This window comes from Lates calcarifer, linkage group LG9, assembly GCF_001640805.2.
Source record: "Lates calcarifer isolate ASB-BC8 linkage group LG9, TLL_Latcal_v3, whole genome shotgun sequence".
Lineage (NCBI taxonomy): Eukaryota > Metazoa > Chordata > Actinopteri > Centropomidae > Lates > Lates calcarifer.
Window position 1 is genome coordinate 19,912,816 of NC_066841.1, and position 25,094 is coordinate 19,937,909.

The 25,094-nt window shown below is 39.4% G+C and overlaps 1 protein-coding gene across 3 annotated transcripts in view; it reads right to left on the minus strand.

Annotated features, from left to right (window-relative positions):
• Positions 1–508: 508 nt before the first annotated feature.
• Positions 509–25,094, minus strand: part of mbd2 (methyl-CpG binding domain protein 2) — a 31,015-nt gene continuing 6,429 nt past the window's right edge. The window contains exons 3-7 of one of the 3 annotated variants that reach the window (XM_018667826.2): positions 17,982–18,122; positions 16,564–16,654; positions 16,307–16,484; positions 9,525–9,661; positions 509–1,288 (exon numbers count right to left, since the gene is read on the minus strand). In XM_018667826.2, the coding sequence (XP_018523342.1) occupies positions 9,544–9,661; positions 16,307–16,484; positions 16,564–16,654; positions 17,982–18,122 (528 nt within the window). In that variant the 3' untranslated portion in view covers positions 509–1,288; positions 9,525–9,543. The remainder of the gene's footprint in view (positions 1,289–9,524; positions 9,662–16,306; positions 16,485–16,563; positions 16,655–17,981; positions 18,123–25,094) is intronic. The other 2 variants (XM_018667825.2, XM_051072617.1) reach the window with 2 other exon arrangements.

Sequence of the window (25,094 nt, forward strand, 5' to 3'; positions counted from 1 at the left end):
TAGGCCTGCTCTTTTTTAAAAAAAACTGCCCCGAGATAACTACTGTTGTAATTCAGAGCTAGATAAATAAAATTGGCTTGACTTGACTGGGACACTTCATGTTAGTTTTTTATATAAGGCCTTTGTCCTTTGTGTACATACAGCCCTTTGGCCACATCATTTGTTGCTATAATATTGCTTATCACTCCTATGCTGATGACACACTACTATATCTCTCCTTCAATTATAACTCAATTCAAATCTATGCAAAAGATTGCATGTCTAAAATTGTGTGACAAAACAGAATCTTTTTCAATAATCTTTTTTATCAGAGATTGGCTCAAGGCAAGTGTGTCAGGTTGTAATTGGATGACAACAGGAAAGAGCGGGAAAACTGCTTGTGACAGATGGCATGCACAGAGAAATGTTGAATGTTGGGATGTCAGTAGTGTTTATACTATTGATTATTAACATCAACCAGATACATAGTCAAACAATTTGTAGCAAGTTTTTAAAAAGCACCAAGAAATGATTGTGAATATAATCATTTATTTACTCCAGTCCAAGAAATGTACACGTATGTTCTCTTAAGGTATAAAATTTTCTTAAATAAGCAGTTGTTCTATTTCATATTCATGTAATTTTTTAATTATTTAATTAAAACCCCTGAAGACTTCTTTAAAACTGACGACAATCTGACACCACAAACAACCAAACTCATTGAAGAGCACATTGTAATTTAGCAGTTAAAGTTAGCAAAAGCCGTCCAGCAGTTTGCAACCTGACTTTGGGTTTTATGAGGGTATTGCTTAAGTATTTTTTTGTTATTTTTTATCAGCGTTATATAAAAAGAAAGAGAGCTTATACCTGAATTTGAAAACTGAGACAAGTTAAGCGCTTGATGTAAAGTTTGCACAGATTATAAGTCACAGAGATGATTAAAGGCTTCGGTTGTTGCTTTGAGCTGGTTGATACTCCACTTATTGCTTCCGTTGCTCCTCTTGTTCCAAAGTTGCAACTTCTGTTGCTCCTGCAGTTGTTTGCTGTCATATATAGTTGTTGCTGGTGTTTTTATCATTGCTGATGTCATTATTGCTGTGGTTGCTGTTGTTGTCTCCAGAAGCATACAGATGTCCAGTGTGATGTCATCCTGAAAAAGATTTCCTTAATGGGAAGGTTGTAACAATCACCCACTAAGATAATGGATCAGTGCAGGTGATATTTAAGTCTGTGGGTGGTTTGTTTTCTGTTTGTTGTCTGGATTAAAATGAAGATGATGATAAACCTGAGGCTGGTGAGCAGAGGAACTCTGGAGAGAGACAGGAAGAGATAAATAGTTATTGTTGCTGGTAACACAAGAGTTGTAATTCATTGTGAACATAGGAATTATACAATTTTAACACTCTTGTTTCCTCAGCTGATTGTCTAAACTGTTGTAGTTTGACAAAAACATACACAAACTCAAGATCCACTCAGTAGATGGTTCGTGTCACTCTATTTTCATTTGCAAACAGAGTTTTCTCAGTTGCCACAGACATGAATTTGTTGACATGTGAGCTATTATGATTTCACCAGAGCCCTTTAAGAACTCCTCATCTGTGTTGGTATAAAAGGAAATTCCATCAGCCAAAATAAAGACCATGTCTGTGGACAAGCTGATATTATTTTGGAAACAACTGTTCTGAGGGTCAAGAATAAACTTTCATTATTTGGTTCCTCTTGTGTTTTGATGATGACAGCAATAACTGCACCTCTGACTGTGTTTAATACTAAAGACAAAACATACCAAAACAATAATCATTTTTCAATATCGACACTTGATGAATATTAAAAAAAAAAGCCAAAAGCCAAACTTGTCAAAGTCACCAGTGTTTCATGAACACAAAAAGGGCTTTACCCAAATATAACATGGTATGTGTGTCTAAATGTATGTTTAAATGTATATATTAGAATATAGTAAGGGTTAGTCTGTACAGTGCATTCAATCACAAAATATCAGATCACAGACTGTAAAAATCTCTATGAATCATTCAGTCCCAACATTCAGTTAAAGACATTATCTGGACGGCTTTAAAAACTGGTGTTTAAAAAATAAGTACATTTTTTGTAAGTGAGGAGATTTTTGAAGGGTAGGGTCATTTTTTGTGGAGAGGACATGATGGAAAGTGAAGAATGTAGATTGAGGACAGGTTTGGAAAATGAGGACAAGTTTCATAATTGGAGGAGACGTGTAGGAAAGTGGAGACATGTTTGTATACTCTTGGATAGTGTTGACATTTTTGAACTACAAACTAGGATGCTCTAGATAGGGAAGTCTTTGAGCCTAGTGGGAGGAGTCAGGTCACCAGGAGAATTAAGCTACCTGGTCTAAAAAAAAAAAAAGAAGCATATTTTACTATATCCCTGTGGTCCGAAAACTGGGAGCCCACTAAGGGATCGACTCCGTAGGTAGGGAGGGTAAGGGGCTTGGGAATGACTTATGAATTGAATGAATTATGTCAATGATGTGACTCCACAAAGACATGTGTACAAGGCTATATGTGTGTGTGTGTGTGTGTGTGTGTGTGTTAATGGTTAATGAGCATTCGGGTCTACTCTGATATCTTCTACTAACAAATAAAATGCGAAAATAATTGTCTGGCTCCCTGCAAACACCTCTGAACAAAAATCTGCCTCCTTCCTTTACTGAATCCAAATGGACTTGTTGAGCTTGTCGTAATAAAATCCACTCTACAGCACAAACTGTCTTACTTCCGTGTTTCCTCTGCCTCCTATAGAACAATAATCATCAGTCCCTGGACAAAAAAAAAAAAAAAACTCTAATTAATGTGGAGAGTCTCCATGCTAATCATTAGCTTCTCCATTAACCCTTCTAAACCACCTCCCCCCTGCTGCATTAATGAGTGAGGCGGGGTCACAATTAGGACTGCTAGTTTGCAGATGCCTTTTGCCTGCACAAAAACATTTTAATTATACATAAAACACCAAAGTGAAGCAATCACGCAGCAGAAGAGGAGTGTCAAATATTACCATGTCCTCCGCCTCCTGCCCTCCCTGTACTCCTCTCAGCTGTACAGCACATACTGACACTTAGAGCCAGTGCTACCATGATGAACGCATCAGGATCAGCAAAAAAGCTAAAGAGTTTTTTCCAGATTTCACTGAGATGTTATAGCCTATCTTTCCATTTTAATCTGTTGGTGTTCCATTTTGTTTTTCCTTTTAAAATCTTTATAATGTGCATATCTACATCACTGTGGCATTTTGAATCCCTAATTTTTCATTCTGAATTTTTCACTGATTCATTTAAGTCCATCCTTTAGTCCTCTCCACTAGGTAATCTACTAGTGCCATTTGAATCCATCATAATTTCAATTTTAATCTTAACATGCACCCTCTCCCACCTCCTCTCCTTCACTGTGCCATTTTGAATCCCTCATTATGTCATTTTTGAATCTCTATGTTTCAATTCTGAATTTTTCATCATGCCATTTGAATCTGTCTTTCCTCCTCCCTCAAATGAAATTCTGTGTTAGTAGCATTTTGAATTCCCACTTGTCACCATTCTGAATCCTTCATTTTTCTGTTTTCATTATCTTGTTTCCATTTTGAATCCTTTATTAGGCCATTGTCCTTCTTCCCATGTGAATCTCTCCATCTGAGCTGAACCCATACAATCTTTCCATTCTCATTTTCAATACCTCTTTGTGCCATTGTGAATTCCCAAGTCTTGCACTTGGAGAATGCAGGTGTTGCTGAATCCTGAAAGACTTTGTGATGAACTTCCACTTGTGTTTCATTGTTTTATTGTTTCAGTGTGTTAATATGTCTGTATCTGAATGTTTTCTTCCTTCCGTGTTTCAGTATTTTCATGTTTCAATTTGATAATCATCGGCTCAGTCTTAATTACTCCCTAATAATTAGAAAATCCTGATAATCTGCTGCTTATTCGAGGCAATTCAGCTGACTGACAGTATGAACACACACACACACACACACACACACACACACACACACAGTCAGCAGTTATCAGCCTTGTGAATGACTTTGAAGCAGATAATTCTCTGTGTCTCTACATCCACTAATTACCAGCAACAAAAAATGCTGCAGGAGTCTGAATCAGCTCCTCTGGAAATTACAAGATACACAGCTAATAATCTCTCTCTCTCTCTCTCTCTCTCTCACACACACACACAAAGAGAGAGAGAGGCTAGTAGTGTGTTTGTGTGACCATATGAAATGGTCTTTTCTCAGGAGACAGTAGTGTGAATCTTTAGTCTCGATCAGATATAAACACCAGTCTGCACATTTAAAGGAGCAGTTCAACATTAGTGAAATCCTCTTCTGCCTTGTCCTCCCTAGAGTCAGATGAGGAGATGGATATCAGCTGCCATCTTTTTGCATGACGTAAACTTAAAAAAAAAACAGTAGAAGAATGTAGGGGACTCTTTATTTTTCCTTTTGCTCTCATATTCAGCCACAGAACATAACAGGGAGCACTATACGGCAAACCCATTTCTGATAAATATGTTATTTAAAGAAAAAAAATCTCGGCCTTCATAAAAGGCAAATGTACCTTTGGTGTTCCCAGCTTCTACACTTTGTACAGCTTAACAACTGAACAAGTCACATCCTTCAAACACTTTTGTCTGTGGTAAGGTGATTTATTATCTTTCAAATTACACTTTGAGGGACTGAACTGAAGTTAAAGTTTCTGTGCAGATATAAAACCTTTCTCGTGCTCAGTTGGATAACAAATAGTAAGCAGGCTCTTCCATTAAATTTTTTTGGTCATTAGTTATTTTGTGTCAGTGTTCTGAGTCTCAACAGATGACGGTAAGGAGAGTAGCCTGGCCCTCCCTGTCAGTCAGATGGGACTTGCACTCTTATATTAATATTTACCTATAAAGCCTGTATACCTCACATCACTTCTACCACTACTAATTAACTGCTCCACCTGCATCTCAGAAGTGTTTAATTCTTCAAGTATTTTGCTCCTTTCAGATGGAATGTAGCAGTATCTGAAAATGGATGAACTGAATTATTTGGATGATTGTAATGTTTTAATTGAGTCATCTGCTCATTCCACTGATATATAGACACATCTGAGTGTGAGGTTCTTGTTCCTGTTCTTGTGTTTCATCATGCCATCCTTTTATCTTATCAGCAGTTTATACATTTGAGTGGCTAAATGTATATTTTTGCCTAGTGAAATTTTGCCCTGTGTACTCAGGGCCTGCAGGCAAGAGAATAAAACTGCTCTCAGTGGACCACCCTGCATAAATAACAGCTGAATGAATGACGGTGTTAACTGATGTCTAGATGCTGATTTTTTTCTGATTCAGCTGTGTGAGAGTGTGTCTGACCAAAAGCCTAAGTCTAAAGCCTTGTTCTGGGTCTAGAGGTTGACTAAATATGATTAAAACTAACACAGACTTTTGTTCTAAGACTATAGAGAAAGACTAAATCCAAAAATAGCTGACACAGTTAACACAAAGGCCAGAGACCATACTACTAGCATTGCTGTAAACTGAGCAAATTATGATGAGAGGGCAAGTTTGAGGCAGTGACAGGGCTATTGTGTGTCAGTTAAATGCATGTCAGGATATGAGAATGCATGATAGGAATGATGAGAAGTTTATTCAAGAACTGTTCTTATGTACAATGCTGAGTACTTGTACTTGAACATTTACTATTGATTTATATTTTAGAATAGGTATTTGGCTTGGTAAATATTTTACTTTTTACTTTTAATCTAACTGATGTTACTAACCAGATTAAGATTTTACATACATAACAAAATGTATTGACTGGCCTGATATTATCCTCTCACATACAATACTGTGCAAAGGTTTAAGGCGCTACAAGTAACAATAATGCCATAAATAGTTTTTATTCATCTATTAACCTCATACAAAGTGCAGTAAATCATAATAGTCCTTTAAAACAGAACCTGTTGTCCTTGGTACACGTTAGACTGTCTCAGTGTCTTCTGTCTTTTCATGTAATCCCACACCAACTCCATGGTGTTGAGGTCAGGGCTCTGTAGTGGCCATAATATCTGATACAGGACTCCTTGCTCTTATTGCCTCTGAAAATAGTTTATTTTTGTATTATATTAGTTTATTCTAGTTTTACTTGCAGCATATCAGCATGTTAGCCAATAAGTAACAGAAAATGTTAACATATACATAATTGTTTTACACAATTTCTCCACCAGAGAGCACTAACAAGTTTTCTTTTAAACTGTAAAATGTCCTGTTCAGCACTTATATTGGCCACAACCTTTAAATTACCAAAGTTAAGGGAACTTTTTCTTTCTTGTTTTATTTCTGCATTGTGGAGGCAGCATCAGGGTGTTGCTAACACCTATTGTTCCCACTGTTTCTAAGAGCAGAACATAAAGAGTCAGAGAGGAGAAAGAGAACAGAAGGAGGAAACCAACCCAGCTATAAAACCAACATAAATAAATTAACGGGAAGTGGCAACAAGACTCACAGCAGCAGGGAACAAACTGAACAGTCTGAGATTTCTGCAAAGATTTAAAATGGTTGTTTTAACAGCTAGAGAGCAGCCCAGGAGACACACACACACTCAGAGGCTGGCCACTGCCCTCTCTCTCTCTCTCTCTCTGGTCCAGCTATAAAAACCCATTAGTAATCACTCCTCAACTCTCAGCGGCTCTTTTCGCCCAAACGACTTCCATCCAGCCAATCTGCATAAATCTGCATTAATGCACGATTTTCCCTCCACAGAAAACAAATGTGTTTAAAAAACCCCTCCTTGCCTGTTGGATTTTAGAGGAAACATCACAGAGCAGAGACACACACACCGTTCATCTGTCAACACATACACACACACACACACACACACACACACACACAGACACAACATCAGTTTCTACTGACAACAGATATATCATGATAGACATATCACTACAGCAACCCTTACAAAGGAAACAGAATGGGGGTGCTAGACAGAACAACCAACCATAGATTTGACTAATCTTAGAACCGTTCTAATATGGAGCTAAACATGTGAAGTTTGTCCTGAGGGTGGCGCTAGGGTAAAGATCATGGAGTGATTAAAATCAACTGTATGCCCAAAAACACTGATACCAGCCTATCCAACACCACGTTGAGTATCACTCAACACATTTTTTTTGTTTACACTTGGATGACTGAGTTAGCTTATTTAAACAGTTTTTGATTTGACACAATCCTGGATTTCTCTGCTCATCAAATTGATTTTAAAATTTAGCTGCAGTTGTTGTCCTAGCAACAAGTTCCTAAAATATGACTCTGGAACACTTAAAAGAAGAAATAACTTTGACATTAAAAGTTGAAACAGTTCATAAGCAGTAACACCTATGCTGTGTATGTTAGCTAATGTTGGCAAACTTTACACGTGTACTTTAACCAACACTGAGACAGTCCACTGACTCTATGACAGTTCTCTGCTTATGCTAGTGTATTTAACACCAAACCATAATTGCCACAGTGGCTCCTGTTCAGAAGAACATACTAAGGTTTGCTTTAAGCCCAAACCTGCAACATCTGATTGGTCCAGAAAAAGTGGTGGTGATGTGATTATTCAACACAGACATATCTCAATAGCTTCATTTGTTGTATGCAAATACTGTACTTCTCATTTCTAAATAACGAGGAAGGAACCGTCTAACCTTAAGTTTCCTTTGACATGAATGTAATCACATCAAAGGAAACAAGATAATGCTAAACAAAAAACCTTATCCTTTGTCCTAGGATTTGCAGTTATGCTGGACCCTTGATAGTTCTTGTGGAGTACACTTGGGTTACCTGAATTACACCACCACAAACTATGGCTACAAAAATTACAGCTAAGTTGGACCCCAACCTCTTGTACTGTTCAATAAGTACAAGAAGGAGCTTAACATCACTTTCACAAGTGTGATCCTACTTTCCTAAATACAATATGCTGATATCTAGCTACTGTGCCTCCATGGAAATTAGTTGATTTCCATGTAGTTTCATGATTTCACTCCTGCTCTCCAGCAGATAGACCAGTTTTATGTAAAGGTCCCATGACCTTTTCTTTCGTGCCACCATTCAGGACAAACAGCATTAAGTTATCTTACTTCAAAAGTCTTAAATCTCTGCAGACTCTGCAGCAAAACCTTCACCCTGAAAGCAGTTTCATCTACTGAGCTACCCTGTTGCCACGGCGACCCTGACCTGGATAAGCAGCGTGGAAATAGGAGGATGATGGATGGATATGTGAACTTCTGAAAGTAAATGTTTTTTAATCTGGTTTTGTTTACAGGCTCTGCAGGAGTGAAATATAACCAATAACTAAACAAATATATATATAATAAAACACACACACAGGCATATCACATTAACCATTAACACGCATAAGAAGTCCACAGCCCATCAATCACACAGGCATATACACACTGTTAGTCTGCTGCATGGCTGAGTTTCAATCAGACGCACAGAATCCCATCAGCATTCACAACAGGTCTCACCTCGCACACACGAACACACACTCACACTGACGGGTTCTGACAGAGCAGATTGGTTCTGCCTCTGCACCATTCAAGACATTTAAAGCTCAGATCTGTAACTTTCCTCACGCTGAAACTGCAGCACAGATATTAGGTCATTCATGTCAATCATACTTTAGTGGTTTAGTAGTTCAGTACTATAGAAGGTAAGTGAGTTTATATATATATGTGTATATATATATATATATATATATTATATATATATATATAAATAACACCTCTCAAGAGCTGACATTACAACGTGCCTCATAATAGAGACAAAAAGCAAATGGCGGTTCAGTTTACTAGTTAAGTAGTTTGCTAACTCTCCAGTTCGGTAGTGTAGTAGTTAGTACTTTCAGTTTAGTTCAGTAGTTAGGTAATTCAGCACTTTACTAGTCCAGTATGAATGAATAGATCAGCAATTTAGTCCAGTAGCTGAGCACTTTAGTAGTTTAATATTCAAGAAGTGCAATAGTTTAGAAGTTCAGAAGTTGTAGTACCTGAGCTTGTTGTTTGTGAGCAGTGAAACTGTCACTGAACAGGCAGCTAACGTAACAATTATTTCCTAAAGGTGATATCCAGTCAGAGGTTCGAAGTTGCAGCCTTTCTGTACCATCTCGTCACTTCACAGTGACTTTTCTTTCACCTCTTTACTCTGACAGATCTTTCATCTTTTTTCTTTTTTTTTCCACATGTTCTGTTTCTGATTTGCACCTCACCTCACCTGCCTGAAAGCAAGTTGTGTTACCATGACAACTGGATATCATGTCTCCAATCCTATCTGAGAAGGGCTCTTCAACACGTTTGATATTTATTCTTTCCACTCTGTGGACACTGTTATAAAAATGTAAGTTCTGACATGTGATGTTATTAAACTTGCTCAACAAAAGGAAATGTATGACTATTTTGGAAAAACCTATATGGCTTGTACAGCAGACACTTTAAGAGGAACAAACTGCAGTTGAACCAAAACCAAGTGTTTTTCTTTTTGCTGGTTAACACTGATAAAACAATTCACCTGCCTCACCTGTCTTTCTTCAGGCCGTCTTCCCCTCCAACAGCTCTCGGGTGTTTTCGGCGGCCCGCGCCAAACCATCGGCCATCAGTGCCTCCTCCAGGCTCCTCCTAGCCTGGTACACTTTCAGCTCCTGCTCCCTGCACACACACACACACACACACACACACACACACACACACACACACACACACACACACACACACACACACAGACAGATGTGGGAGAGGACACCTTATCATCAAGTCCTGTTCCGCAGTCTGTTGGTTTACCATTTACCAAAACCCTTGATTTCTGTCATGAATCAATAAGTGCATTGTTATATAATACAAATATCAAGCAAAAGTTTTTTTCATCAAGTTTAATTTATCAAACCCAACAGACCAAGCCTGCACCTGAATAACCAAATCTTATTGTACCAAGACTGACCAGAAAACAGAACTCAAACACAGATCCATCAAAACAGTGGCTGTGTTGAAAATAGGCTCATTTGAGATGAGCCATGCGTGCTCAAGATCAAGGCGGTTGCAGTTTTTGGAGCCGACCCCAAAATGTTGGAGCATGATGTGAAACACCTGGGTCTCCCCTGATCTAACAGCTGATTGGTTTAGGTCAATAACATGATGTTTTACAGATTCTTCTCATTTTCAATTTAATTTCATCAGTTAGGGAAGCTGAATAATTCAGTAGCTTATGGTATAGATCGTTCTAGTCTACAAAATGAACAATACTTACACTTAAGCAACACTGTATATATGTGAAGTCCTGAAAGTCTAAATATCTGACAGATCAATAATGAAAACTTCATTGTCTTGCATTGTCATATTAACGTGTGCAACGTAAAAGACTGCAGCCCTCCAGAGGGAAACCAGAATGACTGTCATATATTTGTGTGCTTTGACCACAAAAATCAAATCAGGACATCCTGATTCTGGTCCACTGGCATGGAGGCACAAAAAACAAACACCCACAATAATGTCCTTGCATACCTTCTTTAATCTTAATTAGTTTGAAGTAGTTCTTAAATTAACTAAATTCATCCAGTCTGTAAAATGTAAAGTTTGTCCTGAGGGTGGTGCTGGAGGAAAGCTCATGGTACTGTAGTGACTGTGTGTAACACTTTGGGCCATATCCTGTTTCAACGTGACAATGCCCCTGTGCACAGAGCCAGAATAAGAACTAAGCCATACCATGAAAAGTGGAAAAATTGAAAAATAAACAAATGACAGTTTTAATGCAAAGTTTAACTCAGCAACTTGCCTGCATCTATAGAATCACATATTGTATAGGCTCCTGCTTGGTTAGCAAACAGCATTCTTTGCCCAAAATCTTTGTGAGCTGATTTGTACTAATAAGCAGCTTCTAGTGTTTCAGTAAAGTTAAAACTGCATGACTAAATATTCAGTGATGAAGATTAGAATAACATGTAGTTCATCTTTGTTGGCTACAACTAACAATAATTCATTGGGTAAAATGAGACACAACAACGATGCAAGACTAAGACAAAAATTTAATCACAATCATTTTCCAAAATGAACACTGATTAGAACACTCAGTAGAAACCAGGCCTAATTTCCCTTCATCAGTGTTGGACCTCACTAATGACTGAAACCAGAAGAGTGGAGGCTAGCCAGAAGTTTGTGATGACATGTTGAACATGTCCACATCATTTTGGCTGTTGGGCAAACATCAGTATCCCTACGCTCTTACTTCAAATTGACCAAAATTAAAAGGGCAAAATGACCTCACTTATTTAAAAAACAGCGTTGAGCAGTTTAGAATGATAGCAGGTTGTGGTGAACTCAGAAAACTCCCTCTTCTCAGAGTCAACATCAGCTCTTCAAAGCAGACACGTGTTTCTGTTTGCTGTTACAGACACAGAGAAGATGTCTACCGCCTTTTGTCAAAACCAACAAAAGACATAAAGAAACACAGACAAGAGACAGAATCAGCTCCATCGTCTGAGTCTGAATCTGAACTGACAACAGACAGAGAGAGAGACAATGAGACATGATCATGTTTTACACAATGCGATTTGCCTCCGATAAAGAAAGTAAAGATAAAAGTAACATTTTAAAGAATATGTAATGAAAAGTGAATGAAGTTGTGAGCCAAAAAAAAGAGAGGATGAGAAGACAAAAAAAAGGGGGAGGGTGGGTCTGATGTAGCAGTGGACGAAGAGCATGAGAGAAGATGAAAAGGTGGAGGAGGGAGAGGAGAGGAATGAGGATTTAGGATGACAAGCACATTCAGCTGGAGGAGGGAAGAGGTAGAGAATTGGAAATTAATGGAGGGGAGAGATAAGAAAAGAAGGAGGAGGAAGGCTGGAGGGAGGGTGGCGATATGGGGGGGTGGGGGGAATAGAAAAAGAAACAAAGATAAAGACAGAAAAACAAAGGAGGGAGGAAGGCAAGAATGCATTACTGGAAAGGATGGAGCAAGGGTGGAAAGATGAGAATGAAGAGAAGAAAAGAGATATTAAAGAAAGGAAACAGGGATGGAAGAAAGGGAAGAATGAAAGGAGAAAAGCATAAGGAAGAAGAAAAGGAAATAATGGGATGTAAAGAAAAAGGGATGTGTTAAAAAGGGAAAGGGGTAAAGAAGGAGAGGAGGATATATTAAAGGAGGGGGAGAATGGTTGAAGAAAGGAAAGGACTGAATGATGAAGGAATGAAATGTAGAAGGGGACAAGGAAATAATTGGGAGAGAAGTGAAAAGTAAGGACAGAGGAAGGGAGGACAATATAAATAAGGAGACAGGGAAATATTAAAGAAGAGTGAGAAGGATGGGAGGAAAGGAGTGAATGGAAACAAGCAAAATTGTAAGGAAGGAGAGATGAAGTAGAAGAAGAAAGGGGGGAAAGTAAAACAGAGAGAAGAAGAGGAGAAGAGGGAGTGAAGGATGTAGTGATGTATTCTGGTGATTCTGTCATAATGGCTTCAGCCAGCTGTTGTCTACTTGGATTTCCAGTGGACACACACATACACACACTCAGTCATTCATTGTATGCCCCCACAGTGCCCCCTGCTGTCAGTTTGTAGTAACTGTCTGCGTGTGTTTGAGGGGTTCCCTAATCACAGGACTGATCTTATTCTTAAGATTACAGACAGGAGAATAGAGGGGTCCCACACAGCACAGAGTTATTAGCTGGTCTACTTTTCCTTTGACCTTTGAGGAAACAATTTAACCCAGTAGTTGTAAGTTTGAAAAACAAAAAAGTATTACTACAAGCAATAATGAAACTTAAAAACTAAAGTTGACATTTAATCCCAAATTGTTCATGGAAACGTGTCTCCAGCATCAGCATCATCATCCATCACATTCTAGTCTGACTGTTTTAGAACCCTTATAAAACACTGATACAGTGCATTCAGAAAGTATTCAGACCCCTGCACTTTTTCCACATTTTATGTCTTATGCTAAATTCATGTTTCCTCATCAATATATACTCAATAACCTAAAATGACAAAGTGATAACAATTTTTCACACTTTCAAAGTTTTGCAAATTACTGTAGAAGGAAAAACTGAAATGTCACAATGACATAAGTGTTCATCTTTGAGGTGTTTCTACACCTTGACTGGCCTGTGGTAAATTCAATTGATTGGACGTGATTTGCAAAGGTACTCAGCTGTTCTGTATAAGGTCTCACAGCTGACAGTGCATATGAGAGCAAAAACCAAGCCATGAGGTCGAAGGAACTGCCTGCAGAGCTCAGAGACAGGATTGTGTCAAGGCACAGATCTGGGGAAGGGTACACTGCATTGAAGGTTCCTAAGAACACAGTGGCCTCCATAATTCTTAAATGGCAGACATTTGAACAACCACGACTCTTCCCAGAGCTGACTGCCAGGCCAAACTGAGCAATCAAGGGAGACAGCCTTGGTAACAGAGATGACCAAGAACCCAGTAGTCACTCTGGCTGAGCTCCAGAGATCCTGTGTGGCGATGGGAGAACCTTCCAGAGGGACGACCATCACTGCAAAACTCCACTGGTCTGGGCTTCATGGCAGAGGGGGGTGTTTTTTAGCAGCAGGGATAGGGAGACTGGTCAGGTTTGATGGAAAGCTTAGCAGAGCAAAAGTATAGAGATATCCTTAATGGAAACCTGGTCCAGAGCACTCAGGACCTTGGCAGGTGAAGCTTCAGTTCAGTCTAACAGGATATCTATACCAATAACCCTAAGCACACAGCCAAGACAACACAGGAAAGGCAACTTTGTGAATGTCCTTGAGTGGTCCAGCGGAGCCTTGACTTGAACCCAATCCAAAATGTGCCAAGAAGAATGGCAGAAAATCCCCAAATCCAGGTGAACAGTGGTGAGTGGGGAGTTTGTCTCATCATAGCCAAGAAAACTCAAAGCTGTAACTGGTGACAAAGTTGCTTCATTGAAATACTGAGTAAGGCGTCTGAATAAAAAGTTCAAGGATGTGACAGCATCTGAGAACAGAACATGACGACACTGATGCCATGAAAAGGATTATGCAAAATGTAATGTTCAATACGTTGCTGCAAAATCTAAAGCCTCAAATGTTGGATTGTCTGACGGCAGCAACATCAATCCCTGTTGGTCACTGCCTCACCACACAGCAAAAAAAAAAAAAATCTATAATAAAGAAAAGCACTGAGCTGAAACATGGCCAAAGGGTGTATATACTCCGGTTCCAGAACCAAAAGTGCTGCTGTTATAACAAAGATGCCAGACTCTGTTAAGAATTCTTCATATTTTCAAAGTTTCTTCATTAGATTTCAGAGATGAATGCAGGTTTTTAATGACTTTTAAGTCTTTTAAACTGATCAACATTTCGGCATTACTGTTGGACTTGCTGGGCCTGACTCTGGGCGGTTTAAGCTGCAGACTATCGCTCAATTTAGTGTGAGATCGTACCTGCTCACCAAAGTTACTTAGTACAAGAACAGGAATTTGGGGCACAGAATGGGAATGACAGAGTCAGAGTACAATCAAAATAATTTGAAGCGGTTTCAATTTTTGAATGAATTTGTTTTTGAAAATAATCTCCATAAACCAGGACAGGACTCGGGAGATCCTGAGAAATTTACTAAAATTCAATTTTTGTGATTATGTTTTGGTAGTAAAATCAATGACCACCTGGGCAAATGAAGCTGATTGGGATGATGGAGGCGAATGAGACCTGTAGCTAATGTGCTAGTGTGAATGCACTGTAACACCAGGTGTTACATGAGTCTGTTTAAGCAGGTGAACTGGAAGTGTGGGTGATGATCATTTTAGGTGAAGACTGATTTAGCAGCTGTTGTTTCCTCTCTTTCAGCTGGATCTTCTGAATTGCGTTCAGTATACATTTTTCAGCGTGGCTGTGGTGGCGTCTGCTTTTCTTCATCCCTCTCCTCCTCCTCTTCCTCCTTCATGCTTCATTACTCCTCATCTCTCATGGTCTGTCTCCTCTCTCATCACCCCCTCATCCTCCCCTCTCCCTACAGCTGATTACTCCCACTACTGAGCATGCATCAGTCACCTGCTCTCTTCCAATCTGTCTCTGGCTGGAGAAGGAAACACTGGATTCACTCACTTTAGACACAGCTATTAGACCTCTAGAAGCACTGTATAAACAAGCTTTGAAAATTTTGATAAAAAGCCTTTTTTGCATCATTACTGCAAGAGCCTCAAGAAGCATCACTTTCTAAGTTTTGAGAGTTTTAGACTTCTGTTTCTAATGTATGTATAAAAAATATATAAAAATTAATTAATTAAATAAATTTGAAATTATAAAATGTAAAATAATATGGCTCCTAGTTTCTTATATATATATATATATATATATATATATATATAGTGTTGTTTGTGACGTATCTGCTTGTTTGGTTGTTTGCTGATTGTTAATGTTGTATGTTAGATGTTTTACTTGTGACCTGCCAGGGGACTGTAGACTGCCTGAGGCTAACTCTGGTATAATGCATCAAATGGCAAGATTTATGTTTAAAATTGTACATCAAAAAAAAAAAAAGAAATTACATTTTACATGTCTGACATGTTTGTGTGATATGAAACTATTTTTACGCACAACATGCGTCTGAACTTGACCACAGTTGACCTATTGATATGTAATGATAATGATTACTTATTTTGGTCTCAAGGAGCATATTAGCAGCAACTGGAGCCACGTTACCTGACACAAGTGCACATCCAATGTCATCACTGTTCTGAATCACCCAAAACAAAATTGAGGCAAATGACTTAATACCTGGCATTAACATGCATCTTGGGTGATCCGATCACAAGTGGACCGCTCTAAGTTTACTCAGTTTACTCTTGGCATTTGAATGCGTATCCATGTGTCTCAATGGGATTTCCTCACTCTATATGCAAATAAACATATCATCTCCACTTGCAAATCCACTTGCAAAAATTAAAAGAAATCAAAACAGTACACACTGGGCCCATTCCTTGGTGTGTTCCGGACAAACCAAATTGCCCCAGATGTTAGATGCATGTATCTAACATCTGTATGTATCAAAATCATCAAAGCCAGGTTAAGCTATTTAAGCACCAAGTGGATATACAGTATGTGAGTATGTGGTCTGAGCAATCAGATTTCATTGGGTGCTTTCACACCTGTACTAAGGGCCGTCCACTTAGATCACTCAAGATACATGTTTATACCTTTGCGTCATGTCTCGCCCTTCAATGCTCCATGGAAAGGCAAGCCTCGTGGTCTTAATGAATCCTCAGCTAAAGGCTGATGGTTTCAGCTGTCACAGTCAACAGCTCCTCCTGCTGGTTGGAAGAGTTAATAGTGTGTTTCTTACCGGATGTGTTCATCAGTGACGGTGAACGCCTTGCAGAGTGGCTGGGACGTGTTCAGCCAGATGGCCGGGTTCTTCTCAGCAGCCACAGACGTCTGTCCTGTGATTGGAGAAGAGCTCATGTGTAGAGCGCTGGCAATGGCTGACAGGAGAGTGTCATCGCTGGAGTCTGGACCAACACCTACAGAAAGAGACGTCAGAGGGGTTAAGGTCAGGATTGGAGCATGATGTATGCACTCAGGTTTGTTCTGGACACTTACTCTGCAGTCCTTTAGGCAGGTCCATGGTCCTCAGGACTTCCTCTGTGACGTCTGATGACCGGAGACCTTTCAACCTCTTCTCCCAAAACAGCTGCAGTCAGACAGAGACAGAAAAAAGTAAACATACTTTACAGATGTTACATGCTTCAAGTGTTGAGCTTTGTGTAACTTACCAGCCTCAGTCTCTATCTTAGCAGCCTGCCAGACTAAATGACAGTCCACCGTCTGTCTTAAGCAGAGAGGAGTCAGAGTGTGTCAGCTCTTCTTACTCTGTCTCTCTCTCTAATTCAAATTTACTTCATGAACATGAGCAAGGGCAAGGAGGGCAGCTGCTTAGGATCCCATAATAAGAGGAGCTCTGAACAGCAATGACTGTGCATCACACACTTGTTACCAAGGATGCAGAAAATCCAAATCTGCAAATGTAGCAGGGGTAGGGTAAAGGTAGCATAAAATTAACCTCTAAATACCACTGATTGAAAATGACATTATACTTGACTACATTTACTCTTTACTTAAGTATTACACTTAATTAACATTGTGTAGTATTTGTACTTTTCATGAGGGAAACCTGAGGGAAACCTGCACTTGTTATTCAGCTACGTTGCATAAGTCTAAATCCACCTCTGGATAAAAATGAATAAAATTACCACAACAATAAATCTAACGTCACAGAGAGCTGGATAGAAATACACTGACTCAACAGCATGGTGTAGGGTTAGGATGAGTAGACTGCATTTCATGAAAAATACACAGTACATTACTACACTATAGCATGATGAACTATGGTGAAAGGAAAAGCTAATTGTTGCACTTTGTCTTCATTAACAGCATTCAACTCCTTTGCTTCCTCTTCCTCCTTTCATCTTCTTTCATTTCTCATTTTTCTTTCTTCTACATTTTCATCCCTGATTTCTCTCTAGTTTCTTTTTCTCTGCCTGCTTGTACTCTTCCTGTAGAACACTGGTGGAGTCCCAAACCCCCCTTCATTCATTTAATCAGCAGAAAGCAGTAAATGGAGATTTTAGACACTATTATTCAATGTTACTGTAAAGTAATAACAGTCAGTGAAAAATACAAATTTTAGCATCTATAAAATATAGAGCATTGCAAGCTAATTGGATTCTTGAGGGCACATTATGATGGATACTCAGAATTCAGACACTCGTATAAAATGGAGGACAATAGACAAAGTAAACTGAAAGAGATTTTGGACACAGCTCCTGTGTGTGTCATGCTGCTCTTCCCATGATGCCTCAGCATCCTCTAGTGGCCACAGTCGTCATGACAACTTGGCTTTCTCCAATCCACCATCTCTTGTGTAACGAGTCTGACCTCGTCCTCAGGCATTACCATGGCGACACCAGTAATATGTGTGTGTGTGTGTGTGTGTGTGTGTGCGTGCGTCAGCCTCTCACCTGTCTGGGCTGCTCGGTTGCTCTCTGCAGGTCTGTCTTCACCTTGTTGCCAGGATGGCTCGTAACCTTGGTAACGGGCTGTTTGAAGATGGACGCTGTTTGCCTGATTGGCAGAGCTGTGTTCAGGTCTGGTTTTCCTCCCTGGACAAGAGAGAGACTAAGTGTTGCTGACATGTTCTCTTTCTTTCTAATTCCCTGCCTTCTTTCCTTCCTTCTTATCCTCTTTCCTTTCTCTTCCCCTCCTTCCTTCCCTTGTTCTTTTCCTTGTTCCTTCCCATCTTCATGGTCTGTTTTACCTTCCTTAACATGAGACAGACACACATAAACCTGTAACCTGTGTTTGAGTGTGCATGTTAGTTGAGCTCAAAGGGTTAACTCCGAGCTGAGGTTTCACAGACAACAACAGGAAGTGTGTGTGTGTGTGTATGTGTGTGCTCATACTCCCAAGTGGTGATGTGTGAAGAGCAGCGGCCCTATGCAGAGTTACAAACCGTGCCAAATACAGTGCACACACACACACACACACACTATGTTGATGTTGGTTGATTATATTTAAAAGAACATATCCCAGCAACTACTGCTCTGTGCTTGTAGTTATCAAACATCTCAGAAATCCTCAGAGGAGTCACTCTGACAGTTAAAGGAATAATTCCAGTTTTGGGAAATCTGCATATTCATTTTCCTGAGATTAAAATGAGTGGACATGTACCAATGTAGTGTCTTATGTTGTTTGTACCAATCATCTCATCTCACTCTCAGAAAAAAAGCAAATAAGGCTATTTCCCAACACAGCATAGTTCCTTCGATCCAGGACCAAAATGAGTCCTCTGTCAGAGTAGGACAGAGTCATTTATGAAGCCTCCGACACTGACTTTCAGCAGAAGGACAACTACCTGACAGAGCTGTGACATTGCTGTTTAAGCACACTCTCAGCTGTAAAGCAGGAATAATGATAAAATGCAGTTTCCCGACAGATCCAGACTGGAATATTAAACAATAAATAACATTTGAAATGCAGAAAACAGTACCACTTTTTTGTGTGGGCTAAGTGTGTATGCAAATAACTAATGCAGTTTTATGCAAATTATGATGCCAAAATAAATGTGTAGGCTTAAAGGAAATTCATCTGATCTGTCATCTGAAGCGACATCCGTGTCTTATGAAGCACAGCTGGATCAGCTGGATTTTACCCCTCTGTGGTGACTTTTACTGGTTTTGGAGTTTGTATTTGCATTTACTGTAAATGCACTTTCTAAATAAGGGTATACAATAAGCTCTGCCAGTTCAGCAATGTTTTTTTGTTCGTTACATATTTCTCTGTTTCCCAGTTTACAATAAACTCTTTGACAAACATCTCTGCATTTATTAAAAACCTGTAATATTCGGAATTTAATGAGAACAGTCCAGTCAAACCACAGTTGGACTTTACTGTCCACATGTTGAATGCATATTTCTATTGGCTAAATGCTTTTTTAAAATGTCATTATTATTTACAACTGCTTACATTCTGTTCTTATTTATTTATTCAATCATATAGATTATAATTGCAGTGCTTTTTAATGTTTTACAGAAATGATTTAATAAAAGCCTAAATGTTTTAAGGAAAGTGGAAAGTATATAAATAATAATCTTAGTAAACTACACATAACACAGTAGCACATTACTCACAATGCCTTACAGTAATGTGATTACAGTTATATTACAGTTACTAAGCCAACTCCTGAATGTCATTACTTTTATATGTTGGAGTTGATGTTAGTTTGGTCTCTGTGTTCAGTGGACAGACTGGAATTTGGTTAAGGATGGGCAGTAGCCTCTAGCAAAAAAGGAGAGAGTAAGCTCCAGCTAATTCCACAGTTATCTAATTTAAATGTTGTGAGTTCTTGGCGGGCTGATGTGGCAGATGTTTGGTATAAGTCTCTGGTAAAGGGCTGGTTTTGTGTATCCTCTCTCCTTCAAGATGGAGTGTGACAAACTCAAGTTCACTTCCTAGCTTTCAGCCACATCTCATCAATGAAATTTGCTAGCATTAGCTAACATTAACTACATAAGCTACTAGTCATAGCAGACCAAGTAAGGCTGTAGCAGCAAAAAACAACCGTGTATTGAACAGAGCAGAGGTGTTTTTGATTGCTTATCTGTTTTCTATCATCAATATCACAATACTGCGATAACAAAAATGTCTCTATATCATCATAGACCTGGATGGTAACAAATGATAGGTCTCCCGAGCAAAACTGTAGTTTTGTTATAGCTATGATGGAGCAGAGCGAAGGAGACCATCATTCTTTGCGCTCTGTTAACTCCTTCAAATCTACAGTGAAGCAGCCGGACGCTGATGTTGGAGGTGAGGGACTGAGGATGCTCCAGCGTCTTTCAAATTTGACATGTGGAAGCATTTCGATTTTCCCCTGTCATGAAATAAGAGAGGGGGGAAAGGCGGCAGACAAACAAACACCAAAACAACCGACACTGGCTTTATAATGAATGCCTTGTTCGTGTTCAGTAAACAGAATTTTTTTCCAAGTCTTCATTTGCCTTTTTTAAAAATATCACAATAAATATCTTATCGTTATAGAGGAATCATCGTATCGTGAGATTTAGATTTTTTGATATTGTTACATATTCTTCCTACCTGGCACATAACGTGAGTAACTATGCTGCTGTGGCAACATGTATAGATTCAAAAATTAACCAATAACACAGGCTATTACTTTCACATATTTTCATTCAGAATTTCCATCTGAATAACACTGCAACATTTTACTGCAATCAGCTGAATTTAATATGAACTGACAACTGAGGGTGTTTAATGACACAAGAAGCAGACGTGTCTACTTGCACTGTAAACTTGAAGATCTTCAGAGGAAATACAGGCTAATTAAATGTTTTAACCAAGCAAGCAATGTCGGCACACGTGGAGGACAGGAAGAGCATGTTATATATATTATTCTGTTGTGTGCTATTACAGTAGATGTTTCCACCTCCAACATGTACTACACTCCGCTACTACTTTAAGTTAGCTTTAGATTGTACTGTTTATGTACACTGCTTAACATTTTTTTCACCCATCTTTCTTTGTGTATTTTTACTTTGTATTCTTACTCACCATTCATTTAATAATTGGTTATACCTGGTACAATTTCTGTTCTCAGGCTGCTAGAAAACCAAAATGTGCCCCTTGTTGGGGGTCAATAAAATATTAACAGACATATACTCAGCTCTTTGTTTTTCATTAAATAATAATCAAATATAATGTGATGAATGAAATGTCCTATTGCCCTTTACTCATACTACTTATTTTCATAAGTTATTCAGTGCAGCACTCACAATACCCCAAATACCCTCAGCCTTGCTTAATGGTCTTCGCAGGAGTCATTGTTTTGGTAGTTTAATATCCCCACTAATTACCATGGTTACCAAACAATTAAGATAGGTTCTTCAAGTTAGGAAGTGTGTGTAATACAGCTCATGGTATTGGTCATGCTGCCTTAGTGTGACACTGCCATGGCTTACAGGGTCATTCTGCTTGGTACATACAAGCCCTGATTTCATTCCTGTTCCCCAGAGGGTGAACCCATCTTTCCTCTAGCTCAAGTATCTGGGCTTGTTCTTGTTTTACTATATTTGTGGGGTCTCAAAACAGGTCCCCACCGATTTATATGCCTGTTTGAGAGTTAAGGCTTGGTTTTAGGGTTAGGTTAAGGGTTGGGATTAGGCATTCAGTTGTGATGGTTAAGGTTAGGGTAAGGGGATAGGGAATGCATTATGTCAAAGATGGGACCTCACAAAGATAAGTCAGAGTGTGTGTGTGCTTCTGAGTGCGTGTGTTCACTTAAAAAAAAAAAAACACTGAGGAGTTTCTTTTTTTTTTTTTTTACCCTGCTGTGTGGGAGGAGTCCATGCTGTTATCTCTTCTACAAAGACTGCAGCTCACACACATGCATACGTGTCCAGAGGCATGCCAGCACACACACTTGACCTAACACACACACACACACACACACACACACACACACAAATACACACAACACTCCCACAGCACCTGATCTGATCTGTGTGGGTGGAGCTTATTACTGCCGTAACACTGGTCTGTCTGTTAGTGTGGCTTAACCCATGTCCGTGGAAAATCCTGGTCTCTGATTGGCTGTCGGGCATCGAATAAAATCATATAAGTGGACAGCTCAACAGAGATCTGGTGTAACAGTGTAACCGCAGTTCTAAATCAGAGCTCAGGGTATATTAAATCACTTGCAAATACAATAACAGTACTGATAATACTGGATTTTGTTAGTATCTGTTAATATTGTTTTTAGTTAATTTAGTGAACTAAGTGAAAAGATAGAGGAGGATATATGATCTATGAGTCAGGTTTGGTCATATGTGTGTGAGAAGAGAGTGTGTGTGTGTGTGTGTGTGTGTGTGTGTGTGTGTGTGTGTGTGTGTGTGTGTGTGTGTGTGCTAGCTGACCCATATTGAATGATCATTCAAATTTAATTAGATGAATTCCTGATCATGGTAATGAGTCCAGTCTGTTCAAGGTGTCACAGCTCCTCCAGCTTTCCACTGTCTTTCCTAGTGTTTTCTGTCTTTGTGTTGCCCTGTCTGTTTCCCCTGTGTTTTTTCCCCCTCTGTCTGTTTGTGTGTCAGTGGTGGGCGGTGCTGTCTCTGCAGGGGCAGAGGCTGTGGGAGCTCCAGGCACACCTGCATCCCATCTACTCATTGCTCACAGTACAGAAGCCTCGCTCCACTTCAACTAGCCGCCACATTGTTCCATGCCACTTGTGCTCTCTGCCTGGTGTTCCCGTGCCTCTGCTTTCTGCCTCCGCTCACCACTTTGTGGGAATTAAGGAGCTCCCTGGGGAGGACAGCCTACTAAAGGCCCCATACCTTCACAGACTATCCTGGAGTCTCTGCGTCACCTCTGCCTGCACCTCCCCTCTGCAAATCCCCCCTCTTCATTCACAAACTGTACAATAAACCCAAACTCAACCTACCCTGTGGTGTTTTGAGTCTGTGTCTGCTCTGGGGTCCTACAGTCAAACATTTAACTAACGTGACACAAGGTTTGCTGAGCCATGTCTGGAAAACAATGGCTGGAACTGTTAAATGTGATGCAGCTTAGTGAACACACACATTGTTTGCTGTAGTCTAGACCAATGGTGTGACATCCATTATGAGACCAAGGATGCTTTGAACACCCTTAAGACAAGTTCAAGCCAAAACATCCACAAGACTAGGGATGCACTGATCCAATTCTGTGTTGGATATTGGTTTAAGAAAAGTGTGCCAGTGGGGCCATACATTTTCAGAGAGCTAACATAGCATGGAGGGAGGTCAAAACATTTCATGCTTGCTAGGCCAACACGTTCTACAGCTACTTGCAATATCTGCAAAGCCAATGTTTTGAGGGTGGCAGTAGCACTGCACATTATAACACAACTAATGCAATTAAGCACTTCCAGAGGCACAGCATGTTCAACTAAACAAAGAAGGGGATGATTCAAAGAAGCAGTTAACCTAGTTGGATGCATTGCAAAGACATGCAAAATCTCCCATTAAGAGTGTGAAAGTGACATAAATAACAGAAAAAGATTCTCAAATTCAGTGAGGGCGTCTGAGAGGGCCCACAAGACTCTTCTGTGTTTTCTGAGTGTTTAGACAAACACTGACAAGGGTAGGGCTGGGTAGCGTTCAAAAATTTTCAGTACCGATACCTTGACTTCGGTTTGGTTCCTGAATGACTTTTTCGATACCAATTTTATAAAATCATTTCTAACAATGAAAATTACATTACATATTATGGTATAAATCTTGAGTTTTATTTTTCAGCTTTGGCATTTTTCCACTCAAAGCAGTTTTCTAACATAAAAGATATACAACAAATATTTTTCAGTGCAAGTGACAAGTTAGTGTCTAATGCTCACTGCTGCATACTAAGGACTTTTAAATCTTCATGTAATTGAACATGGAGCAACTTCTTAAATTGATTCCATGCATGTTCTAATGCTTCATCAAATTGGTCATGTTGCCTTAGCAACAATGTCAGTTTTGCAAATATTGCATCGTGCACTATTGGCATCAATATAGCTAAAATGGAGCCACACTTTTGACCACGGTCGCATTTTTTCAACCTACTTCGACACACACACACACACACACACACACACACACACACACACACACACACACTTTAGACTCAGACTGGTCTAAATCAAGAAGAGAAGACTCAGAACACCAAGACAAATCAGAGTAAACCACCACAAAACCCAGACAAGTCTGCATCAAGACACTAACAAGACCAGAGGACTGTACTGTGGAGCAGGATTTGAGGTTAGCGAGGTAACTTAAGGTTTAATCCTCAGTTTTCAGGGTTATGATGGTGGTTCACTTCTGCTCATCATCAGACTGAAGAGCTTTCACCCTTATTTTTTAATCTGCATCACAGATTCATTCAAGTCATCAGACAAATGAGCAAAAATACTGACTCAGTAAGAAACATAATAATAATTCCTGTACTTATTTACAGCATATCCTCAGCCTGACTTAAATCATTTTACATTTTCTTCTCTATTCTAGTCATGTGATCATATTGTTTACATTTCACCTCAATGTATATGACTTTTTGACTTTACCTGCTGGTATCAGTGATTCTTCTCATATCATATTGGGTACTTTATTTATGATTCTGGCAATGTTGCTTGTAATTAACTCCACCTCTTTCACACAATTATGTGCTCACTGCTTGATCAGGAAATCCTGGGTTGACTTACTGAAATGACAACCACCATCATATGGCCGCTTAGTGAGACTGTGGTTGTTGGGTTTAGTGAAGCCAGACAACGAAAAAGATATCTTGGATATACCGAACTTCCTTTGTGGTACCGGCCTCTGGTCAAAACACCAGCGAAACAAAGAAAAAGCGAAGTCAAAACCAGACCAAGAACATCCACAGCACAGGGACAAGTCAAAATGGAAATAAGACCCAGACAAGTCTGAGTCGATACACTGACAAGTCCAGCTTAAAATGCTCTCAAGACTTCTCATCTCTGTTCTGTGATTCTTTTGACTCAGACTGCTCTCAGTCAAAATCAGAAGACTCAGAAGACCAAG